General features: G+C 41.7%; 2 protein-coding genes across 2 annotated transcripts in view; one reads left to right on the top strand and one right to left on the bottom strand.

Moving 5' to 3' along the window:
• SUPT16H (SPT16 homolog, facilitates chromatin remodeling subunit) overlaps positions 1 to 5,897 on the top strand; it is a 40,971-nt gene extending 35,074 nt beyond the window's left edge. Inside the window, exons 23-26 of the mRNA XM_047075413.1 lie at positions 2,548 to 2,677; positions 3,335 to 3,464; positions 3,818 to 3,895; positions 4,555 to 5,897. Coding sequence (XP_046931369.1) covers positions 2,548 to 2,677; positions 3,335 to 3,464; positions 3,818 to 3,895; positions 4,555 to 4,700 — 484 coding nt within the window. The 3' untranslated portion in view covers positions 4,701 to 5,897. The remainder of the gene's footprint in view (positions 1 to 2,547; positions 2,678 to 3,334; positions 3,465 to 3,817; positions 3,896 to 4,554) is intronic.
• A 231-nt stretch (positions 5,898 to 6,128) lies between these two features.
• The window catches only part of RPGRIP1 (RPGR interacting protein 1), a 54,323-nt gene continuing 35,065 nt past the window's right edge, over positions 6,129 to 25,386 (bottom strand). Inside the window, 4 exon segments of the mRNA XM_047075414.1 lie at positions 6,129 to 6,281; positions 10,179 to 10,309; positions 13,186 to 13,270; positions 21,735 to 21,927. Coding sequence (XP_046931370.1) covers positions 6,169 to 6,281; positions 10,179 to 10,309; positions 13,186 to 13,270; positions 21,735 to 21,927 — 522 coding nt within the window. The 3' untranslated portion in view covers positions 6,129 to 6,168.

Raw genomic sequence — 25,386 nt, 5'->3', positions numbered from 1 at the left:
TGTCATCGGTTTCTAGCATTTTATTATCTGCTTTATTGTGGGTGGTTTTGTTTTTTTAATGATTATTCTGTTTGGTGTGCACTGGGCTTCTTAGATCATCACATCTTCAAGTTTCTGTCTTCTTAAACATTTGGAGCATGTTTATAATAGCTTTTTTTTAACGTCATTATCTGATACTTCCATCTACCATCTTTGTATTTTCTGGGTCTATTTCTATTGTTTGATTTTTTTCTTCTGCCCTTTTGCATGTCTGGTAATTTGTGATCGGCTGCCAAACATTGTGACTACACATTTTGGGGTGCTAGGTTTTATTTTTACTTTCAAATTTATTTATTTATTTATTTATTTATTTATTTATTTTGAGAGAGCGTGCACGAGCAGGGGAGGGGCAGAAGAGAGTCCCAAGCAGGTTTTGTGCTGTCAGTGCAGAGTCTGGTGCAGGGCTCAAACCCACAAACCATGAGATCGTGACCTGAGCCAAAACCAAGAGTCAGACACTCAGCCGACTGAGCCATCCAGGTACCCCAATTTTTTTTTTTTTTTTAATTATTCATTTTGAGAGAGAGTGAGTGAATCCCAAACAGGCTCCACACATAGTGCAGAGCCCAGCATGAGGCTCCACCTCACGACCAGGAGATCATGACCTGAGCAAAATCAAGAGTCAGACACTTAACCAACTGAGCCACCCAGGCACGCTGGGTGCTAGGCTTTACGATTTTTTTCTAGACTTCATTCAATGATATAGTTAAGTGAGTTGGATACCACTTCATCTTTCAGGACTTGTTCTCAAATGTCATTAGTGCTGGTTCAGAACAGCTTTTAATCTAGGACTAATCTGCCCACCGCTGAGGCAGTACTCTTCTAAGCACTCTGATTCCCTGTGTGTTTTAAGGTCTTTCTGTTAAAGCTGGTAGGACCAGGAACTATTTCCAGTTTGGTATGAGATCTGGGAATTGTGTGGCCAACTGCTTTCCAGTGCTTCTTTGCTGAGCTCCGGTTAATTTCCTCTCATGTATGTGCAGATCAGTTCTTGGCCACAGACTGAAAGGGATCCCTCTGCAAATCTCCAGCGCTTTTTCTGTCATTCTCTTCTCCAGTACTCTCAGCTTCAAAAATTCTAGCTGTATCAGCATCTCCAAATACTTCTCTTTCTCTCAGGTTCTGATTGGGTTCCCCTCCCTACATAGCAGCCTGGGAACTGCCTCCAGGCAGAAAACTAGGGCAGTTATAAAACAAAACCCTGTGTGTTTCCTCCTTTTGGTGACTATAGTCCTCTGCTTCTTTTTTTTTTTTTTTTTTTTTTTGAAAGGTTTATTTATTTTTAAGAGACAGAAACAGATCACAAATGGGGGAGGTACAGAGAAAGGAGGAGACACAGAATCTCAAGCAGGCCCCAGGCTCTGAGCCGTCAGCACAGAGCCCAATTCGAGGCTTGAACTCACAAAGCGCAAGATCATGATCTGAGCCAAAGTCGGATGCTTAACCAACTGAGCCACCCACGTGCCCCAGTCCTATGTTTCTTTTTATCCAGTGTTTGAAAGCTGTTTTATATTTTGTTTGGTTTTCTAGTAATTTAAATTGGAAAGGTAAATCTAGTTCTTGTTACTCCGTCCATCATGGCCAGATGTGCAAGTTACAGTGTATATGATGAGGCCTATAATGGATTTGTGGCAGTGGTTCTCAGGTTTTGTGAGGCTTTCTTCTAGTGATGCTCACTATTGTCGTTTCTTTTTGGGGTTTTTTGGTTTTGGTTTTTTGTTTTTTTCATTTCTCTCTTCCTTCCCACCCACTTGAATTGATTGAGCTTTCCTCAACAGAAGTGGACAAAAAGAAAGTCATTTGAGGGGTGCCTCGGTGGCTCAGTCAGTTAAGCATCTAACTTTGGCTCAGGTCACGATCTCACCCTTCATTAGTTCAGTGTCTGTGTTGGGCTCTGCACTGACAGCTCAGAGCCTGGACCCTGCTTTCAGATTCTGTGTCTCTCTCACTGCCTCTCCCCTGCTCTTTCTCAAACATTTAAAAAAAGAAAGTTACTTGCACATTTTCTTAGCACTTTAGGTACTAAACAAGAAACTTACTCCTACCTTCGAATATACCTTGCATCAAATGAACAATACATAAGAAAGCAGTGGAGGGAAAGCTAGGGCCAGCTGCCTTTTCTTAACTGCAGTCATATGTGCGATCAGAGCCGAAAAGTAAGAAGCGCAGAAGTGGTTATAAGTTGAGACTACTTGCAAATAAGGGTGGAATCAGGGGAAAGCATAGGTGAGGAGGAAAGGCCAAAAGGAGGAACAGGGAAATTGGCGCTTAAGAAAGAAAATGGAAAACTGGGAGAGGCTGACCTTTGTGGAGGGACAAAGCTTGCTTCGGTCGGAATGCTGCTCTGTCGTGAGGGCTGGTCTCTGGGAGACATATCAGCCATTTGGGTCTATTCTGGTGGCCCAATACAGAGAATGTCTGCTCTTCAGAGATACTAATGAGCAAGAGGACACAGTGCATTCTCGGAAAATACGGAGGATTGACTTTGACTCATGTCCTGTCTCTTAGTTCCTGTGACCTAAAGTACACAGAAGGAGTACAGTCCCTCAACTGGACTAAAATCATGAAGACCATTGTTGATGACCCTGAGGGCTTCTTCGAACAAGGTGGCTGGTCTTTCCTAGAACCTGAGGGTGAGGTGCGTGAGTGTGGGGTTTCTTTTCCGGTACATAGTGTTGCCCATTACCATCAGGCTGCTAGGAAATGCTACAGAAGTAGTACGTACGGGACCAGATCAAATGGGAGCTTAGTATTACTGTGCTGTTCTCCTAGTTAGTTTTACAGGTAGCTGATAAATTAATTGGAGACTGGTAGCCACTGAGATTTCTTTGAAATTGCAAAATTGTTCTTTTAAGGAGACTCTTAGTATTGGGAAAAAATTCTTTAGGGCATTTTGAGTTGTTTTTTTGACTGAAGTATAATTAACATACAGTGTAATAATAGTTTCAGGTGTAAGTTTAGGGCATTTTGCAAAAATTGTTTTCTAAAAAATTATTCTCCCACCTCTGCATAATGCATTATTTCCGTGAGTATCTCTGGTTAACTTTCCTGGGTGAGGAAGGATGAAGTGAATTTTTAAGAAATACAAACTAGATATTTAGTAATCACACCTTACTAGTAATTATAAATTAGTCCTATTTATCTTTTGGTCACTCAGGTTTTTTGGGTTTTTTTTTCATGTAATACGGAAATAATCCTGGGGTGCTAGGTGGGTTGAATTAATTAGGTTAATAAAGTGAAGGTCAAAAAAAGAACCGAGTAAATAGTATTATGCTCTCCAACTGTAACTCACCAGGGGAGTGATGCTGAGGAAGGGGATTCAGAGTCTGAAATCGAAGATGAGACTTTCAATCCTTCAGAAGACGACTATGAAGAGGAGGAGGAGGATAGTGATGAAGATTATTCATCAGAAGCTGAAGAATCAGGTTAGTCTCTATAGGGAAAATGTTTCATGGCTTTCTTTCTTTTTTTTTTTTTTTTTTCAATGTTTATTTATTTTTGGGACAGAGCATGAACGGGGGAGGGGCAGAGAGAGAGGGAGACACAGAATCGGAAACAGGCTCCAGGCTCTGAGCCATCAGCCCAGAGCCTGACGCGGGGCTCGAACTCACGGACCGCGAGATCGTGACCTGGCTGAAGTCGGACGCTTAACCGACTGCGCCACCCAGGCGCCCCTCATGGCTTTCTAATCTATCATTTCTGGACCCCATAAAGGAGGGAAGAATTCTGTCGTTCCATTCCTGTCTAATGACTAGTTAATGACTTAATTTTATTCCAGACTATTCCAAGGAATCATTGGGCAGTGAAGAAGAGAGTGGAAAGGATTGGGATGAACTGGAGGAAGAAGCCCGAAAAGGTAAACTTTGTTATTTTTGAAGCACAAATTTCTAATGGATTTTAGTATTTTGAGATTTTTTTGGCCTAAGAAGAGTACCAAAAGAACACTGTGAAACTGATGGGGAACTATATCTCCAAGTTCATCAGCCAGACAAGCAAATGAGTTCTGGAATGTGTCCATACCCTCCAAGTGACGTGACTCTGTCATTCTTCATCTGCTCACAGCCACAGTGGGTCTGTAGCTATGATAGCCACATAGTCTTGGAAGAATTAGGCTATTCAGTTTCCAAGTCTAAGTCCTATAATAGTCAAACTTTCTGGGCCTCTTCCAGGTTAGGAAGGTTTTTGTAATAGTGGTTTAGTTACTCTGAAACGAAATGCTAGATAGCAGTTAAAGGTGAAAGGGGAACATTATCTACTGGACCCCAAGCATCGGGATCCATACTTTGCATAGGCTACCTTATTTAATCCTAGGACAATTTTCTGTTGTGTAAGTAACATAAACCAAGGCTCAGGAAAGTTAAGTACTTGCCTGAGATCACACAACTAATACGTGACTGAGATTAAGACATACTTGACTCCAGAGGACATTCCCTGTGTTACTTCATGCTATTAAGTACTGTTAGGTACCAAAGTTACCCTGTAGCTAACTAGTAATGCCTCTTTTCTCCTGTTCAGCGGACCGTGAAAGTCGTTACGAGGAAGAAGAAGAACAGAGTCGAAGTATGAGCCGGAAGAGGAAGGCATCTGTGCACAGCTCAGGCCGTGGCTCTAACCGTGGTTCCAGACACAGCTCTGCACCCCCCAAGAAAAAGAGGAAGTAACTTCTGAACTCTGGTCCTCAGCTCCATTCTTTATCCAGCCAACCCCTACAAATTTTACATGACATAGAAACTGTATTTTTCCTTTTTTTTTTTTTTTTTTTTCCCTTTTGAAGTTTTGCCATTTGTGTTTATGGGTTTAGGGGGCCATTTGTGTGGACCAATCTACTCGGGGAATTCCAGGCCCACCAGGACACGTGCCAGTGGCCCCATCCAGATGGCAAGGGAGGAGGTGTTCTTGAAGAAGGGCAGAGGCTTCCGCTGTTGATAAATACCGTTTCATTCCTCTCTCTTCCTGTCACCTTCCGCCAGGACATCGATGGCTTCTGACATCTTACTCTTTGATGTCTCAAAGCTATGTTTCCAAGACATTGGTACGAGGTGACCCCTAACTACCTGTACCATGGTTCTTGACCAGCAGATTCAGTCCTCCATCCTGCCCCACTGCCATGACCTTCCTCACATCTCTTTTAAGTTCCATCTTTGCAGTGCTCAAGAAAAGGTTCTTGGAATTTGCTGATAGTTGTGATAAACCATACAACTTGAGCTAGTGAGGGCAGATCGGGCCGGTACCTCCGCCTGAGTTTTCCTGCCTGTTTGCCTCATGCCGATAGAGGTGTTTCTGCTGCCTTTGAAGACAAGAAGCAGGGACACCCCCTGGCTCGGTTTCATCCTCCTTACAAATTCACACAGGGTACAATGGTAGAAGCAAAGTCACCACTGGTCCTTTTCTGATGTGTCTGAGGAAGAATGGTCGTGCCTCACAACACTGCTTCTAGTGAACTCTAGGAGGAGGCTCAGAGGAATCAACATTTAGATCTGGAAGGGGCAGGTCATGCCTTGGGCCTAGAATACCCTGATGAGAAAAGAGAAGAGGAAGGGAGGCCACGTCTACAACACAGCCTCTCGTCACTGCTGCTCCTTATTTTTACTTGTCTTGCATTGTCCTGTATTTATCACAGTTTCTGTCGAACAGCTTTTTAAGTATTTGGGGAGTTTATCTTGCCACCCTCCCCCTCCCGGTTCTCTGTACCCACCTGTCCCGCTGCAGTTCCTCCTGTGTTCTGTGACCTTAAGAGAAGAGGGGGGGAGGGGTCTCGGATTTTGTTTGTTTGTTTTTTTTCTCCTTAGCAGTAGGACTTGATATTTTCAATTTTGGAAGAACTAAAAGATAAATAAACTGTGGTTTTTTTTGTTGTTGTTTTGTTTTTGTAAAGTCACCTTTTGTGACCGTCCTTTCGCAGTTCCTGAGGGCAGGTCCTCTTCTCACCCATCAGAGCGCTAAGACCTTGGAGAATAATGCCTTTATCCAGTGAGGGTCACAAAAAGTAACTTGGTTCTAAGCTTTCGTCATTAGGTAGAAAGACCAAACATCACAGTAAACGAAATTCACGGCATAGCAGGTTACTTTATAAGAGACTTTTTACTGCGGTTCCCTCAGAGAGTTTAGAACGGAATAGTACTTGCTCCATCACGAAAGTGTAACTTCTGTCATCTCCTTGTAAATGGCGTCGAGGGCGGCGGCAGCTTGAAGGGACACCTTCAGCCTTCCTATCCGGGTGGCCTGATCTTCAGGGCTGACAACTGTTGGGAAAAGAAAAGGAAGCCTGTCAGGCGGTAGCATCGTTCAGTTAAAAAGCACTTACATACCTGCAGTGTGCCGTGGCAGGCAGCGGCGGCACTAAAGTTCCTCCTTGGTGCTCGACCTAGTGGAAGGGAAGGAGGGTGAGGCCCTCCCAGCACAGTACAGGATGGGGGTGAGAGGGGCTGCGATGAAAACTCAAGGCGCTTTGGGGACGCACGGAAGCGGCACCCACCCTGCGGCGTGGAGGAAGTAGAAGAGGTGGTCTGGAGACGATCCCTGAACTGAATCTAGAAAGTAAGCTCTTCCCAGTGCAGGCCAAGACACGAGAACACAAGGAGTTCGGAAAGGTGCGAGAAGTGGCAGGAGCGAAGCTGCGTAGATAAGCAGGGTCCCAACCATAAAGGCCTGTCTTGTGAGGAACGTGATTTTAACTGAAGTGTCCTAGACGTAGTGATTTTTCAGTTCTAGTTCTCGCTGTTATTTGGAGACTATAACTGGGAGCATGAGTGTATCAGGGAGGCTAGTTATGAGGCTGCTGTAGCAATACAGGAGAGAAATGAAGGGGTCTGAAGTATAACAGGGTGGAGAGAGAAGGGCAGATTCAGAACGTTTAAGAGCTAAAAATAGGGGCTCTTGGGTGGCTCAGTGAAGTGTCCAACTCTTGATTTCAGCTCAGGTCATGATCTCATGGTTTGTGGACTCAAGCCCTGTGTCGGGCTCTGTGCTGATGGTGTGGAGCCTGCTTGGGATTCTCTCTCTGTGCCTCTCCCCCACTCAAGCTCTCTTGTGTGTGCTCACCCTCAAAACAATTTGTTTTTAATGTTTGTTTATTCTTAGAGCACAAGCCAGGGAGGGCCAGAGAGACGGAGATAGAATCCCAAGCAGGCTCCAGGCTCTGAGCTGTCAGTGCAGAACCCAGGGTGGGGCTCGAACTCACGAGCCACGAGATCATGACCTGAGCTGAAGTCGGACACTTAACTGACTGAGCCACCTGGGCACCCCTATCTCAAACTAAATTTAAAAAAAGTAAATAGGGGCGCCTGGGTGGCGCAGCCGGTTAAGCGTCCGACTTCAGCCAGGTCACGGTCTCGCGGTCCGGGAGTTCGAGCCCCGCGTCGGGCTCTGGGCTGATGGCTCAGAGCCTGGAGCCTGTTTCCCATTCTGTGTCTCCCTCTCTCTCTGCCCCTCCCCCGTTCATGCTCTGTCTCTCTCTGTCCCAAAAATAAATAAACGTTGAAAAAAAAAAAATTTAAAAAAAGTAAATAAAATTTTGTGATGAAATCCTGGGAGACAGGAGTAGGTCCAAATCCAGGATGACCATTCTAACTTGGATAACTGGATGGTAGGTAAGAAGGAATGCAAGGTACAAAGTTGTAGTCGAGGCAAATTTTGGGTACTATGAGAACAGAGAAGTAGTGACTTGGTCTACTAGATTTTAAATGAAATCTAGACTGGTAACCTAGATTTGAGATCATTTTTAGATTAAAACCCCAGGAATAAAAAAAAAAAAAAAAAAAAAAAAACCCAGGAGTGAATGCAAACCCCCAGGGGGAAGGTGTGTGGAGAAAAGGCCACAAATTGAACCAGGAGAATCCCAACATTCAAACCCAGGAAGAAGCTGTAAAGAAACAGAAGGATCCCCCACAGAATGATACGGAAAGTTGAAACGGCCTAAAACAAGGGAGAATGGAGTTTAAAAAGGAGAATGAGCAATAATAATAGAAATTTACAAAGGTCAAGCAGGATGAATAAGGAAACCAACTGGATTTGACAATCGGAAAATTGGTAAGAACAGAGTCAATTAAGTGGATGAAAACTTGACCTTAATTGAACAGTGCAGGAGGTGCCAAAACAGCACTGCACTGACTTACCACTCAGGAAAATTTGCACAGAGCCGAGTTTTAACGTGCTCAGAGGGAAGGGAGCTGCAGGGCTGGAGAGCAATGTTTTGTTTTTAAAATCAGACCAACAGGATTAAAGCCTGAGTGGAAGGGAAGCCATAACAAGGAAATTAATGTAAATTTTTCTGTCAAAATAATCGAGACACATTCATTGGCTTTAGAAATTCTGAGGTCACGACCAGGGGGATTTTCCTTACATGCAAAGGGCAGAGAAGTCAGGAAGAGCGCTGCATGTCAGGGAATGGGGACGGGAATAGAACTCAGAGGTCTAAGTTGGAAAACAGCTGAAAGACCCCACTCGCCATGTGCCCAGCAAGCTTCTGCTGTCCCGAACATTCTTCTCCCTCGACCCTTCCTTCTCCCTCGACCCTCAGAGAATTCCCTCCATCCTCGTGACATCCCTGTGAGGATGCAACTGCTATTCTCATAGTTGAGGACACAGGCATAGACAGGTCACACCACTTGCCCGGTACCTCAGTTGGAAAGGTACTAGAGGAATATAATGAAGAATCTTGTCTACCAGCTAGTTTGAACTTCGTAACCCCTGGTCTGAAGAGTATTCCTCAATTTTTTTAATTATAATTAATAAAAATTTTAGATCATGATTCAATACATAATGTACGTAAGAAAGTGTCACAAAATACTTAATCTATATGCCATGCACTCTGATATTTTCTACAGTCTCCCTGCTCCCAATTCTGGTCATGACTTACTCATTTAATATCACCACCCATTAGTTGATTATGACTGGAAATTTGAAAACCACTGGTCTAGTGCGTGATCTTAATTGCCCACTACAGCCTAGCAGATACGGTAAATGCGTGAAATCCCCAGGCATGTACAGTAAGAGAGCAGTGGGGACTGGATGGAGTAGGGCCCACGTAAAGGCATTCAAATGAAAATATTTTTAAAACCGTGCCAGTCTTAACAGCAAACAATGTTGAAAATGGATTTAAGAAGAATGTGGTGTACAGAGAAGTTCTGTACAAACTTTTTGTACAGAAACGCTGTAGCAGATGGAGATGGGGTGGAAGAAACCAGTGGCAGAGAGACCAGTTTAGAAAACTATTATGGGGACGCCTGGATGGTTCACTTAGTTAAGTGTCCGGCTTTGGCTCAGGTCATGATCTCACGGTTTGAGTTCGAGCCCTACATCGTACATTCTGCTATCAGCAAGGAGCCCACTTCTCCTCTGTCTCCCTCTGTCTGGGCTCCCCGCCCCCCCAGCTTGTGTTCGTGCTCTCTCTCTCTCTCTCTCAAAACTACATAAACTTTAAAAAAAGAAAACTATTACAGTAGTGGGGATGCAGTCAAGACATTTCCAAAGCCGTATGGTCAAGACTTGGTAAGAAATACGAGGCATGAGGTAGCAGGAGAGTTGGTGTCTGCTTAAGAGACAGTGTGCAAGGTCACACATTAAAAGCGGAGGGGGGGCGCCTGGGTGGCGCAGTCGGTTAAGCGTCCGACTTCAGCCAGGTCACGATCTCGCGGTCCGTGAGTTCGAGCCCCGCGTCGGGCTCTGGGCTGATGGCTCAGAGCCTGGAGCCTGTTTCCGATTCTGTGTCTCCCTCTCTCTCTGCCCCTCCCCCATTCATGCTCTGTCTCTCTCTGTCCCAAAAATAAATAAACGTTGAAAAAAAAAAAAGCAGAGGGTATCAGCTGTCTTTACAAACCTCACATGCTTAAGAGAAATCAGGAATTCTGATCTTTAAATTTGATGGAAATTGTACTTGTCTTTTCAAAATTCCCTCATTTCAAACACTGGGGATTCCTAATAGATTGTATTCTAATTGTCATGAGGTACATGGGCTAAAATACACAAGTGACTACTTTCATTTCTAGAAAAAGTAGAGCCATAGGGATTTGGATCCAGTTTGTATCATCCACTTCATAACGGTAATTACATACCGAAGGTAAATCAGGAAAAGTATTCATGATTAGGCTGATTTCCTTAGCAATAATTGAAGCTGAGAAGCATGACAAGGTATTACTCACTGTCTAGCTCTTGCTCTACAAGGTCTCTTCCCGACTCCATGATCTGCCACAGTTCCAGAAACGCATATCCCACTTCTTGACATTCTTTCTTCTCCTCGTCCATAGGATCGCTTACCACTGTAAACTTTAAACTAAAGGAGAAAAAAATTCCATTTAACTCAGTACTACCGATACCCTAAGGCTTAAAATACATATATAAGGATAACCGTAATCATAAATTATACAATGTTTTCCCTCAATCATTTTTCCCTTGCCTCCATTTTACAAGACTGTAATGGCAGAAGAGTAAGGAGTTGGTGTATTTTAAAGCAACAACAGGCCTGGGGAAGACAGAACTAAGACTCAAGATAATCTATATCAAGTTGACTCAAAACTGTTGCGATAGAATGCCTTTCAAGATAGTTTACAACTCTGATGAAAGATCTGATACGGGCAGTGGAGATGTTTGCGCAAAAACCAACATTATAGGAGAAGAAGAGTTTTTAGATTTTTAAATAAAAGTTGGGTATCAAGCCCGAACAAAGGAAAACAGAAAGAATACAGAATTACAAAACAATACATTTTGTGAAAGTGAAAGCATATTCCTTAAGAATTGCAAATCTGGGAACGGGACTCCGGAGGGCACACAGCCCTGCCTCGCAAGCAGTGAGTGGTCAACAGCAATCATTATTACCTTGACTTGGCCTAGTGAGGAAGGATACTGAATTCTAGAAACTAGTACCTATTCAATTATTTGAGATAAAATTCATGCATAAACTCGCTGTTTTAACCACCTTGAAGTGTACAATTCAGTATGTTCTCGTAAATTCATGTTGTTGCCCAACTGTCACCACTGTCTAATTCCAGGCCGTGCTCATCCCCACAAGAAGAAATCCGAGAGGCACCACGCAGCCGCATCCCGTTCTCCCCTCAGCTCCAGGAAACCACAAATCCACTTTCCATCTCTCTGGGTTTGCCTATTCTGGACATTCTGTATCCCTATTAATTTTTTAAAAGCAAATACTGATGGCTAATAGTGCTAAGGGGCAAGACTAAGGCTAAAAATTCAAGCTCTTAAAATCACAGTTAAACATGATTCAGCTAACAAAAATTCCAAAAATGACACATTCTTTTTATTTTTTCTTAAGCTCTACTCCCAATGTGGGGCATGAACTCATGACACCGCGATCAAGAGTTGTGAGATGCATGCCAGGCACCACCAAAATGATACATTCTTAGCCCTTTAAGCAATATTCATATGTGAGGATGTTTCTGGATCCTTACTGATATTCTGTACCCTTACTGATATACAGAAGAGATAATGCTGACTCCGGACCCCAATTTTCCCAGGAAAGGGATGTTAACCAGCATTACTACATACAGGGCACAATACTAAGTGCTTTAGATAAACTATGTTATTTCAATTGTATCCTCAAAGGAGCCTTCAAGTTAAATAAAATTCGACCATCAGAGAGCTAGTAAGCGGAAGAGTCAGGATTCAAAACCAGGTCTGTCTGGTTACAAAGCCAATGTTCTGTCCACTGCACAACACTGGCAAAAAGAAAGGTAAAATCAACTGACATCTAAAATTGAGTAGAAAAGTTGAGTACAAAGAGAAAAGAAAGAGACTACCACAGTAAGGCAATGAAGGGAGGGAGTATTCTAAGAATGCTGAGAGAGAACAAAGAAATGAAATAGCTAAATTTAACACTGATGCAGAAGGGGAACAACCAAAATGCTTCCCATTCCCAAAAGTTACTAATAAGCTGCTGTTTAAGTCCACAATGACATTGAAGTCAGACTCACTGTTTATTTCAGTGGCTCCTTTGTCAATCCTTTCTATGACTAACTGGAGACAAAGTAAATGCAAATTAAACAAATTTATTGGGCTAAAACACCAGCCCTGTATTATTTCTTACCCACATACTTGAAAAGGAGGCAGCATTGCTGGGTCTTGCCAAAAAACAAACAAACAAACAAAAACAGATGCCCACTTAAATTTGAATTTCAAATTTCAGCTAAACAATGCATAATTTTCTTAGAAGTATGTCGTGTGCATTTCATCTGGAACCTCTAAATGGAGGCCTCTTCATCTCATATGAATAAAAAGGACACCTTCCTAAAATTGGTAGTAGGCCTAAGATTTACTCCATTTACATCAAAGTAATCCTGTAATGATTTTTAAAATATAAATATGAAATTAATATTATAAAGACATAATATTTGGTAAGATAGCAATGGTACCGTGTTTGTGAGAAATGCATCAAATTTTCTGAGAGTGTCAAAGTGTTTTTTGTCCAGGGGCGCCTGGGTGGTTCAGCCGGTTGAGCGTCTGACTCTTGATCTCAGCTCAGGTCTTGATACCAGGGTAGTGGGATCAAGCCCCTCATCAGGTTCTGTGCTGAGCATGGAGCCTGCTTGCGATTCTGTCTTTCTCTCCCTCTGCCCTTCTCCCTGCTCATGCTCGCTCGCTCTCTTTAAAAGAAAAAACAGGAGCGCCTGGGTGGCTCAGTCGGTTAAGCATCCGACTTCGGCTCAGGTCATGATCTCACGGTTCCTGAGTTCAAGCCCCCTGTCGGCCTCTGTGCTGACAGCTCAGAGCCTAGAGCCTGCTTCGGATTCTGTGTCTCCCCCTCTCTCTCTACCTTTCCTCTGCCTGTTCTCTCTCTCTCTCTCTTAAAAATAAATAAATAAGCATTTAAAAAAAGAAAAAACATAAAACCAAAAAGGACAGTTCAAAAAAAAAGTGTTTTGGCCACTCCACATAGGGCACTGCTAGTATTCAAGTAGTTGCTGCCACAGAAATAGTGCTTCTCAGGGGCTGGCATGGGTGAGAAATGAATTAAACCTATGAGATTATAAAATTTATCAGGTAGTCACAAACCTAAATTAGACCCAAGTAGATAAAAAATACACTGAGAAAATTAATATGAAGGAAGTTATTAAAATATGCAATATCAGCACAAAACTCCTGACTTCCTGAATGGATAATATCTCCCTTCTTTCAAAGTGGAAAGCAGATACTTACTGTCTTTGTTCAGGATCTTGTCCATTCAGCATGGCGAACAGAAACTGCCTTCGTCCTTTTTGCTCCAGTGGGTCCAGGTCTATCACTGTATTAAGGATAAGAGGGGAAAAAAGTCAAGAATCATGTACTGTTGCTATTTGGGCACTAAGACTTTCATTAAGTGGTATATGGAAAACTGAGATATAAAACAGAGGTTGGCTGGGGTTCCTGGGTGGCTCAGTTGGTTAAGCGTTCAACTTTGGCTCAGGTCATGATCTTGTGATTCGTGAGTTCAAGCCCTGTGTTGGGCTCTGTGCTGACAGCTCAGCGCCTGGAGCCTGCTTCAGATTCTGTGTCCCCCTCTCTTTCTGCCCCTCCCCTGCTCTCTTTCTCTCTCTCAAAACAAACAAACAAACAAACAAAAAAAACATTTAAAAAAAAAATTTTTTTTTTTTTAGTTAAAAAATAAGAGAGTTGGCAAGGTGAGGCTCTTGGGCCAGCTACCTGTTTTGGTAAATAAAGTATTACTGAATACAGCCAATGCCTATTTGTTTACATATTATCTGTGGAGGCTTTCCCACCACAATGATAGAGTTGAAAAGGTGTGACAGAGACCATTTGGCTCACAAAGCCTAAAATATTTACTATCTGGGCCTTCAAGAAAAAGTCTGTCAACCCTGGTATAAAGGACGCCTTATGATTTGCACTGAAAGCTGTTCTGCCATATGCCAAGGTAAATGTGCTCCCACCACTCTACAGCTGGGAGAATCCTAGAGACTTTTTTTTTAATGTTTGTTCATTTATTTTGAGAGAGACAGTGTGTATCTGTGTGGGTGTGTGTGCGCGCGCGCGTACACACACACACACACACACACACACACACGTGAGCGGGGGAGGGGCAGAGAGAGGAAGAGAGAATCCCAAGCAGATTCCATGCTGCCAGGACAGAGCCTGACACTGGGCTCAATCCCATGAAGTGTGAGATCATGACCTGAGCTGAAATCAAGAGTCAGACATTTAACTGACTGAGGCATGCAGGCGCCCCAAGGAGATTGATTTTTTAGGGCCACCTAGAGATTTGAGTTTTGTAGCAGGTTCAACTCAAGATGCCTGTCTCAACACCCATTCTCCCCTTCCTCCTCATTTTTATATGGGAATGCTACGGCACCAAATAAATTAGCTTATGTTTTCCAGCCTCTATTTTAGTGAGGTTTGGCTACACGATTCAGTGCTGGCTATTGTGTTGTGGGAAACATGCTTAACAGGCTCAAGTGTGAGGCATTCCTCCTTGCCCTGGTGGCCATTAAGAGGGTCAGGGTCACCAAAAGGATGGAAGACAGGCACGAGGATGATCAAAAGCAGGGCAGGAGTTTGGACCCTAAGAGTATCACATATCCTCAGCCCTGGACTGTGCCCCTCAGAATCCACTTTATACAAGAAATAAACTTCTACCTCATATAAGGGCAGCATATACTTAGAGGAAGAAGAAGAAGAAGAAGAAGAAGAAGAAGAAGAAGCAGTAGCAGCAGGAGGAGGAGAAGGAATAGAGAACAACAGACAGCTGGCAGAAATTTAAAATAAATATTCAATGACTGGAAGATAAAATTAAGGAAATTTGAGGGGGCACCTAGCTGGCTCAGTTGGTACAGACTCTTGATCTTAGGGTTGTGAGTTCGAGCCCCACAGTGGGTGTAGAAATTACTAAAAATAAATTTTTTTTAAAAAATTAAAGAAATTTCCCAAGAATAGAAAGAAAAAGCAGAGGTAGAATTATAGGAAGAAAATGAGAAATTTAGAGGATCAAGTTGGAAGATCCAAAACTCTACTAGAAAAATGAGAAAATGCTGGGGTCAAAATTATCACAGAAATGCAATAAAATTTCCCAGAACTAAAAGCCACAAGCTTCCAGATTGAAAGAGCCCCTTGAATGACCAGAATAATTAAAAGAAAAATATACACATTATTCTGAAGTATAAGAACACTAATGATAAAGATAAAATGTTAAAGTCTTATAGGCAGGTAGTGGTAGTTTTCATAACAAAGGTTAGGCTCTTGGCCTGGATCTAGAAGACTACGGACCAATTGCTTTGAAATTCTGAATAAAAATGTTTTCGAAATAGATTTCTATACTTGGTCTAATTATCAATTGAATATACATGCAGAATAAAGAGATTTCATACAGGATGTTCTCAAAATATTTCCTTCCAATGTACTCTTTCTTTAAAAGATACTGGAAAATATAAAAGTGTGGGGTCCCTGGGTGACTCAGTCGGTTAAGCATCTAACTGCAGCTCAGGTTATGATCTTGCAGTTCTTGAGTTTGAGCCCTGCATCAGGCTCTGTGCTGACAGCTTAGAGCCTGGAACCTGCTTCAATTCTGTGTCTCCGTCTCTCTCTGCCCCTCTCCCACTCACACTCGGTCTCTCTCTCTCTCAAAAATAAACAAACATTTACAGAAATTATAAAAGTGAATCAGAGGACAAAACAGGACGCAGGAGACTGCTCCAAATGGCAGCAGTAGCATAATAGCTGAATGAACAGTGGGCTGAAGGGAGGTCTTCAAGGAAAAGAAAACTGATACATTGTTTGACAGGTTTGATTATTTGAAAACTTGGAAAGGCTGTTGGAGGATGTGAAAAGAATAATAGGCACAATGAAAATAAAGCAAATGAAAAATTGGGACAAACAAAATAACAAACAAGAAAGGAAATATAACCATGGCAAACTACTTGGCTCTTCAAGAATTAATATCCATAATATTAAGACTGGATTAAATGAAAGTTATGATCCAAGTATATGGGAGGAAGGGGACATGGGTATAAGAGAGAAATTTGATGTGCCAAGATAGGAAGTCAGGAGATAATACCTAAAATTGGTGAGTCAGAAAATTGCAATAGAAACATTCCTAAGAAACATGGAATTAAATAACAAGAAATAGCAGAAAAAGTGAAAAGAGGTGTGGTGGACCAAAGAGGATGGGGGATGATAGGGAGTGGTTCGTGGAGAAGATAGAAAAAGGAACTGTTCCCTGTCTTCTCCTCTGAAAAAAAAAAAAAAAAGAAAAGAAAAGAAAAAGGAACTGTTTAATTTTAATTAAAAATCTCTCTAGGCCTATTTGTGGGGTGCCTGGGTGGCTCAGTCAATTAAGCGTCTGACTCTTGATTTCAGCTCAAGCCATGATCTCACATCTGTGAGAGGGAGCCTGGCTTGGTGCTGGGCATGGAGCCTGCTTAAGAGTCTTGCTCCCTTTGCCCCTCCCCAACTCATGTTCTCTCTCTTTCTCTCTTAGATAGATGATAGATTTTTAAGAAGGCTCCATGCCCTGCACAGAGCCCAAAGTGGGCCTTGAACTCACAATCCTGAGATCAAGACCTGAGCTGAGATCAAGAGGTGGCCACTTAACCAACTGCGTCACGCAGGCACCCCATTTGATATTTTAAAATCATATGCATAACCCCACTTATTTCAACGGATAGATCATCCAACAGAAAGTCAACAAAGAAACAGTGGCTTTGAATGACACATTGGACCAGATGGATTTAACAGATACATTCAGAACATTCTATCCTAAAACAACAGAATACACATTCTTTCCTAGTGCACATGGATCAGTCTCCATTGTAGGCCACAAAACAAGTCTAAACAAATTCAGACAGACTAAGTCATACCGTGCATCTTTTCTAATTTTTTTTAACGTTTATTCACCTTTGAGAGATGGAGAGAGACAGAGCACAAGTGGGGGAGGGGCAGACAGAGAGGGAGACACAAAATCCAAAGCAGGCTCCAGGCCCTGAGCTGTCAGCACAGAGCCCAATGCGGGGCTTGAATTCATGAACAGTGAGATCATGACCTGAGCCAAAGTTGGACGCTTAACCAACTGAGCCACCCAGGTTCCCCCCCATGCATCTTTTCTGACCACAATACTATGAAACTAGAAATCAACCACGTGAAAAAAATCTGCAAAGAGCACAGATACATGGAAGTTAAATAACATGCTACTAAACAATGAATGGGTTAACCAAGAAATCAGAGAGGAAATAAAAAAATACATGTAGACAAATGAAAATACAATGGTCCAAAATCTTTGGGATACAGCAAAAGCTGTTCTAAGAGCAAAGTTTATAACACTACAGGCCTAACTCAAGAAACAAGAAAAATCTAAACAAAAAAAAAAAAAAAAAAAAAAAAAAAAACAACCATCCTGGGGCACCTGGGTGGCTCAGTCGGTTGAGCGTCTGACTTCAGCGTAGGTCATGATCTCATGGTTCATGAGTTCTAGCCCCACATCAGGCTCAGGGCTGACAGCTCGGAACCTGAAGCCTGCTTCAGATTCTGTCTCTCTCTCTCTCTCTCTCTCTCTGTGGTTACCCTGCTCACGCTCTCTCTTTCTCAAAAATAAATAAACATAAAAAAAGTCCCTAACATTATACCTAAAGGAGCTAGAAAGAGAAGAACAAACAAAATTCAAAACCAGTAGAAGCAAGAAAATAATAAAGATTAAAGCAGAAATTAAAGAAATAGAAACTAAAAAAGCCAATAGAATGGATCAATAAACCAAGAGCTGGTTCTTTGAAAAGATGAACAAAATTGATAAATGTTAGCCAGACTCATAAAAAAAAGACTCAAATAAACAAAATCAGAAATGAAAGAGGAGAAAAAATAACCAACACCACAGAAATACAAAGGATTGTAAGAGAATATTATGAAAGATTATATGCCAACCAATTGGACAACCTAGAAGAAATGGACAAATTCCTAGAAATGTAAGTTCCCAAAACTGATTCAAGAAGAACTTGAAAATTTGAAACAACTGATTACCAGCAATGAAATTGAATCAATAATAATAAAAAAAACTCCCAACAAATAAAATTTCAGGACAAGATGGCTTCACAGGTGAATTCTACCAAACATTTAAAGAAGAGTTAATACCTATTCTTCTCAAACTATTCCAAAAAATAGAAGAGGAAGGAAAACTTCAAAACTTATTCCACAAGGCCAGAATTACCCCGATACTAAAACCAGATAAAAACATTACAAAAAAGAGAACTATAGGCCAATATCTCTGATAAGCATAATTGCAAAAATCCCCAACAAAATATTGACAAACCAAATCCAACAATACATATAAAAAATCATTCACCACCATCAAGTGGGATTTACGTCCAGGATACCAGCGTGGCTCAATATTTGCAAATCAATCAATGTGATACATCACATCAATAAAAAAAGGATAAAGATCATATGATCATTTTAATAGATGCAGAAAAAGCATCTGACAAAGTACAATAACCATTCATGATAAAACCCCTCAACAAAATAGGTTTAGAGGGAACATTCCTCAACATAATAAAGGCTGTATGTGGAAAGCCCACAGCTAACATCATATTCAATGGTGAAAAACTGAGAGCTTTCCCTTTAAGACCAGAAACAAGACAAGGATGTCCACTCCCACCACATTTATTCAACACAGTACTGGAAGTCCTAGCCACAGCAATCAGACAAGAAAAAGGAGTAAAAAGCATCCAAATTGATAAGGAAGAAGTAAACCTTTCACTATTTGCAGATGACATGATATATAACTAGAAAACACTAAAGACTCCACCAAAAAACTTACTAGAATTGATAAATGAATTTAGTAAGGTCACAGGAAACAAAATCAATGTGCAGAAATCTGTTGCATGTCTATCCATTAATAATGAAGCAAGAGAAAGAGAAATTAAGAAAGCAATCCCATTTACAATTGCACCAAAAATAATAAAATACTTAGGAATAAGTTTAACCAAGGAGATGAAAGACCTATACTCTGAAAACTATAAAACATTGATGAAAATAATTGAAGACCACACAAACAAATGGAAAGAATTGGAAAATATTCCATGTTCATGGACTGGAAGAACAAATATTGTTAAAATGTCCGCACTACCCAAAGCAATCCACAGATTTAATGCAATACATATCAAAATACCAACAGCATTATTCACAGAAGTAGAACAAACAACCCTAAAATTTGTATGGAACCACAAAGACCCCAAATAGGCATAACGATCTTGAAAAAGAAAAACAAAGCTGGAGGCATCACAATCTCCTAGATTTCAAGAAATACTACAAAGCTATAGTAACCAGATGAGTATGGTACTGGCATAAAAACAGACATATAGATCAATGGAACATAATAGAAAACCCAGAAACAAACATAAGATTATATGGTTGATTAATCTTTGACAAAGGAGGCAAGAATATGCAATTGGAAAAAAGACGGTCTCTTCAACAAATGGTGTTGGGAAAACTGGACGGCTACATGCAAAAGAATGAAACTGGACTTTCTTACATCATACTCAAAAACAAATTCAAAATGGATTAAGGACCTAAATGTGAGACCTGAAACTAAATATCCTAGAAGAGAGCACAGGCAGTAATTTCTCTGACATCGGCCATAGTGACATTTTTCTAGATCGAGTCCCTTAAGGCGAGTGAAATAAAATTAAAAATTAGCTATTGGAAATACATCAAAATAAAAAGTCTCTGCACAGCAAAGGAAATAATCCACAAAACTAAAAGGCAACCTACCGAATGGGAGAAAACATTTGCAAATGACATATCCAGTAGAGGGTTAGTATCTGAAATTTATAAAGAACTGATACAACTCAACACCCAAAAAACAAATAATCTAATTAAAAAATGTGAAGACATGGACAAACATTTCTCCAGAGCAGAGATACAGATTGTCAACAGACGCATGAAAAGATGCTCAAAATCGCTCATTATCAATGCGAATGAAAGCCACAGTGAGAGGGCACCTGGGTGGCTCAGTGAGTAAAGTGTCTGGCTTTGGCTCAGGTCATGATCTCACAGTTTGTGAGTTCGAGCCCCACGTCGGGCTCTCTGCTTTCACCGTGGAGCCTGCTTCAGATCCTCTGTCTTTTTCTCTCTGCCCCTCTTCCACTTGAGCACACATGCTCTCTCTCCCTCTCTCCCAAAAATAAACAAACATTAAAAAAAGAACCACAGTGAGATATCACCTCATACCTTTCGGAGTGGCTAAAATCAAAAACACAAGAAACAACAAGTGGTGGCAAGGATGTGGAGAAAAAGGAATCCTTGTGCACTGTTCGTGGGAATGCAAACTGGTGCAGCCACTGTGAATGGATCTAGAGAGTATTATGCTAAGCCAGATATGTCAGTCAGAGAAATACAAATACCATGTGATTTCACTTATGTGTGGAATTTAAGAAGCAAAACAAAGGAAAAAATAGAGACAAACCAAAAAATCAGACTCTTAAGTATAAAGAACAAACTGATGGTTACCTGAGGGGAGGTGCGGGGTTGGGGGGGGGGGGAATGAGTGAAACAAGTGAAGGGGATTAAGAGTACACCCATCCTGGGGCGCCTGGGTGGCGCAGTCGGTTAAGCGTCCGACTTCAGCCAGGTCACGATCTCGCGGTCCGTGAGTTCGAGCCCCGCGTCGGGCTCTGGGCTGATGGCTCAGAGCCTGGAGCCTGTTTCCGATTCTGTGTCTCCCTCTCTCTCTGCCCCTCCCCCGTTCATGCTCTGTCTCTCTCTGTCCCAAAAATAAAATAAACGTTGAAAAAAAAAAATTAAAAAAAAAAAAGAGTACACCCATCCGATGAGCACTGAGAGTAATGTATAGAATTGTTGAATCACTGTGCTGTACACCTAAAACTAATATAACACTGTATGTTAACTATACTGGAATTAAAATAGAAAACTTAAGGGGCACCTGGGTGGCTCAGTCAGTTAAGCGTCCGACTTCAGCTCGGGTCATGATCTCAAGGTTCATGGGTTTGAGCCCTGTGTCGGGCTCTGTGCTGACAGCTCAGAGCTTGGAGCCTGCTTTGGATTCTGTGTCTCCCTCTCCCTCTCTCTGCCCCTCCGATCTTGTGCTCTGTCTCTCTCAAAAATAAACATTAAAAAAATTTTAATAGAAAACTTGATTAAAAATAGTAATAAAAGGGGTGCCTGGGTGGCTCAGTTGATTAAGCATCTGACTTTGACTCATGATCTCATGAGGTCATGATCTCATGGTTCATGAGCTTGAGCCCTGCTCCAGATGAGCACAAGCCCCCACTTCTGGTGAGCCTGAATCCTGCTTCTCTCTCTCTCTCTCTGTGCCTCATGGGATTCTCTCTGTCCTCTCTCTGCCCCTCACTCACTTGTGCCCTCTCTCTCTCAAAATAAATATTTAAAAACATAATAAAAAGGGGTACCTGGGTGGCTCAGTTAGTTGAGCATCCAACTCTTGATTTTGGCTCAAGTTATGGTCTCATGGTTCATGAGTTCAAGCCCCGTGTCAGGCTCTGCACTGACAGCACGGAGCCTGCTTGGGATTCTCTCTCTCCTCTATCTGCCCCCCACCCCACCCAACTTCAAAATAAATAAATATTTAAAAAAATTTTTAAATAATAAAAACCAAAAAAATTAGTAAGCCTATATGCACGTATCACTTTGATAAATGAGAGAAAAGAGAACGGTTGCATGCACCCCATTGGAAGGGCAGAGTAGTTCTGGCCCCTCAGACTCCCCTTCCTGGCCAACCACGGGGGCTGCCTCACCTTTGCTGAAGTGGAAGTGGATCTCTTCTCCTGCCCTCGGTTTCCTCAAGGATACTGGAGTCTCCGTCTCTGACAAGGGGAGGTCGTAGAACTTGTACTCTACATACACCTGTTTTACATTCTCATCACTCATCACTTCGGCCTCTGGGTAGAAGGCCAGGGAGACAATTTCGATGCACATCTTCTCTGACCTCTGACAAGGAAGATATGTATTTCCTGTAGGTTAGTGATGCTCCAAGTATTCACACTCCAATTAACACGTTACTCTCTCAGACTCCATCCCAGACATATTCCATCTAACATAGCCTTGAGAATTATAGTAAAGCTGCCGCCCAGAAATGCTTGCGCCCACCAAATACATGCCCCAGAACAGGCAGTCAGACCAGCCTGAACTCTCACGGTAACGCCAGTACTTTCAGCCCTACTTCAAAGTTGCTGCCACAGCCACCGTCCTCTCCTTTGATTGTCCGTGTGTCCATTTTTGCATTAAGGACACCAGGTACAGGGCTGACATCCCTCTAGTTTCAAGAAATAAGCCGAGGGCAACGTTAAGTCCTCCCTTTCCACGGTGTGGCCGCAAGTCTTGTCATGACACTAGTGAGACATCGACCCGGGATGGCCCGGACCAGCCACAGTTCTCCCTCGTCATCTGTGAGAACTCTCCTGTCTCTAGGTTGCCAGGCCAGTGCCCTCGTGTCCAAAGATCTACCCCCACTCTCATCTTTTCTCTTAGGAAGGAAGTGCAGCTTCTGGGCCTTCCCCAAGGGAGCTCAGAAGGCAATATTTCTTTCCTTGTTTTTTTTTTTTTAACGTTTATTCATATTTGAGAGACAGAGAGAGACAGAGTGTAAGCAGGAGAGGGGCAGAGAGAGAGAGGGAAAGAGGGGTATTCTCAAGCAGGCTCTGCACTGTCAGCATGGAGCCCCACTCGGGGCTTGAACTCACAAACCATGAGATCATGACCATGAGATCATGATCATGAGCTGAAATCAAGAGTCAGACGTGACTGAGCCATCCAAGCGCCCCTAGCATTTTTTTTTAAAGGAAAGAATAAGATAAGATAGAATGGAATGGAATAGAACAGAAAATATGAGAGTGGTATAGGTAAGCCTTGTTTCTTAAAACTTTTGTGTATATGTGATTGGACTGGGCACAAAGTAGAAATGTGTTTCTTACAGTGTCTGTGATTAAAACAGCATAAAAGCCTTTAAGATACAGAACAGATGAACACAAGGGAAGGGAAGCAACAATAATATAAAAACAGGGAGGGGGACAAAACAGAAAAGACTCATAAATATGGAGAACAAACTGAGGGTTATGGGAGGGGTTGTGGGGGGGGGATGGGCTAAATGGGTAAGGGGCATTAAGGAAGCTACTCCTGAAATCATTGTTGCACTATATGCTAACTAACTTGGATGTAAATTTAAAAAATAAATCAAATATGAAAAAAAAAGCATAAAAGCCACTCTTATATACCACCATCTAGGGTGGCTCCTGGCAATCTGTTTCACTTTTATACATTTACATATAATTTTAATTTACACACAGTAAAATACAAAACCTAAAGTGAACTGTTAAAAAAATTTTTTTAAGTTTATTTATTTTGAGAGAGAGAGAGAGCACAAGTAGTGAAGGGTTAGAGTGAAAGAGACAGAATCCCAAGCAGGCTCTACAACATCAGTGCAGAGCCCGATGTAGGGCCTGAACTCACAAACTTTGAGATCATGACCTAAGCCGAGATCTAGAATCAGATGCTTAATTGACTGTGTCACCCAGATGCCCCAAGTGTACAGTTTTGATACATATATACAAGTGTGTAATCAACATATTCAAGATACAGAACCATTACCCTAGAAAGTTCTCCCATGCCACTGTTGACATTATTGTTAAGCTGAGAACCCTATGTCCTACAGTTTCAATAAAAATGAAGCAGAACTTGGGGCATCTGGTTGGCTCAGCTAGTTAAATGCCCAACTCTTGATTTCGGCTCAGGTAGTGATCTCACAGTTCATGGGATCGAGCCCAAAATCAGGCTCCATGCTGACAGCATAGAGACTGCTTGGGATTCTCTCTCTCCTTCTCTCTCTGCCCCTCCCCTTCTCGTACTCACACTAATGGCCACCCACACTCTCTCCCTCTCTTTCAAAATAAACACTTAAAAAATAAAATTGTATCAATGTTAAACTTCTTTAAAAATAATGAAGCAGAACTTCTCAAAGATGTGTCTGAGGAATAGGTATTTTATAAATGAATGGTTCTGTGAGAAAATAAATTTTGGAAAATCAAGATTAACAAACTTATCAGCATTCTTTAACTTGACCTATGGCCTTTAATATGCTAAGATGTTTCTGGACACTTTTAGAGGATGGTACAAAGATAGTTTTTTCCAAACGTATTTGACTACACAATTGATTTTTGTTTTTCCCTGGATACGGTTGGGTTTAATTTTCCAAAGAACACACTTTAGGAAACACTGAGATCTGGGAAAAAAAAAAAAAAAAGAAATAGGTGTTCATAGCCATATAAGTACCCGAATCCCCAGCAACATCTTACCAAAAAAAAGCCTCCCACGCCTAACAGGATGAACATTTTTCCTCATAGTTAAACATGAACAACCACCAGACCAGTGGCTTTCAAACTGTAAAACTCAGCCTATCCATATTCATATGTGTGTGTGTAAAAAAAAAAAAAATCATTGAAATAAAAGTCTCCTGAAACAATTTTTAACCTTAATAGGTGCAATGCAAACTATTATTTTGTATTTTATTCTTTCTCAGTTTTTTGTTTGTTTGTTTTTGCTGGGACCCTCTATTTTTATTTCATTGCCTGGGGATGTCAACTTACATTTGGAAAATATATGTGTCACAATTCTGCTCTATGACACAATGGCCATTAGCCACAGGTGGCTACTGAGCACTTGAAACATAGCTACTCTGAATTGGGATGCGTGGTCAGTGTAAAATTCACAGGATTTCGAAGACTTTGTAAGGTGTCTCAATAATGTTTTGCATTAATTTCATATTGAAATGATAGTGCTTTAATTTTTTTTAATGTATGTTTATTTTTGAGAGAGAGAGAGAGCAGGGGAGGGGCAGAGAGAGCAGGGAGACACAGAATCCGAAGCAAGCTCCAGGCTCTGAGCTTTCAGCACAGAGCCCAACATGGGGCTCGAACTCACAACCTGAGATTGTGACCTGAGCCAAAGTCGGACGCTGAACTGACTGAGCCACCTAGGTGCCCTGAAATGATAATGCGTTAGATATATTAGGTTAAAGAAAATGTATTCTTTTTTTATTAAATTATTTTAAGTGTTTTATTTATTTATTTATTTATTTATTTATTTATTTATTTTTGAGAGAGAGTGCACAAGCAGGGAAAGGGCAGAGAGCAAGAAGGACAGAGGATAAGCAGGCTCTGCCCTGAGAGCAGTGAACCCGATGTGGGGCTTGAACTCATGAACCGTGAGAGCATGACCGGAGCCAAAGTCGGACGATCAACCAAGTGAGCCACCCAGGCGTCCCTAAAATATATTATTAATTTTACTTGTTTCTTTTCACACTTTTCATATGGACACTAGAAAATTTTAAGTTACATTTGTATCACATTACAATTCTGGGGATAGCACCTCACAGACTTTAAGCTACCTAAGTTC

The sequence above is a fragment of the Lynx rufus genome, unplaced genomic scaffold, assembly GCF_022079265.1.
Source record: "Lynx rufus isolate CCGP_SWC_20201006 ecotype Redwood Valley unplaced genomic scaffold, mLynRuf1.p SCAF_13, whole genome shotgun sequence".
NCBI lineage: Eukaryota > Metazoa > Chordata > Mammalia > Carnivora > Felidae > Lynx > Lynx rufus.
Note: the sequence above shows the minus strand (reverse complement) of the source record. Positions and strands in the feature narration are given on the sequence as shown.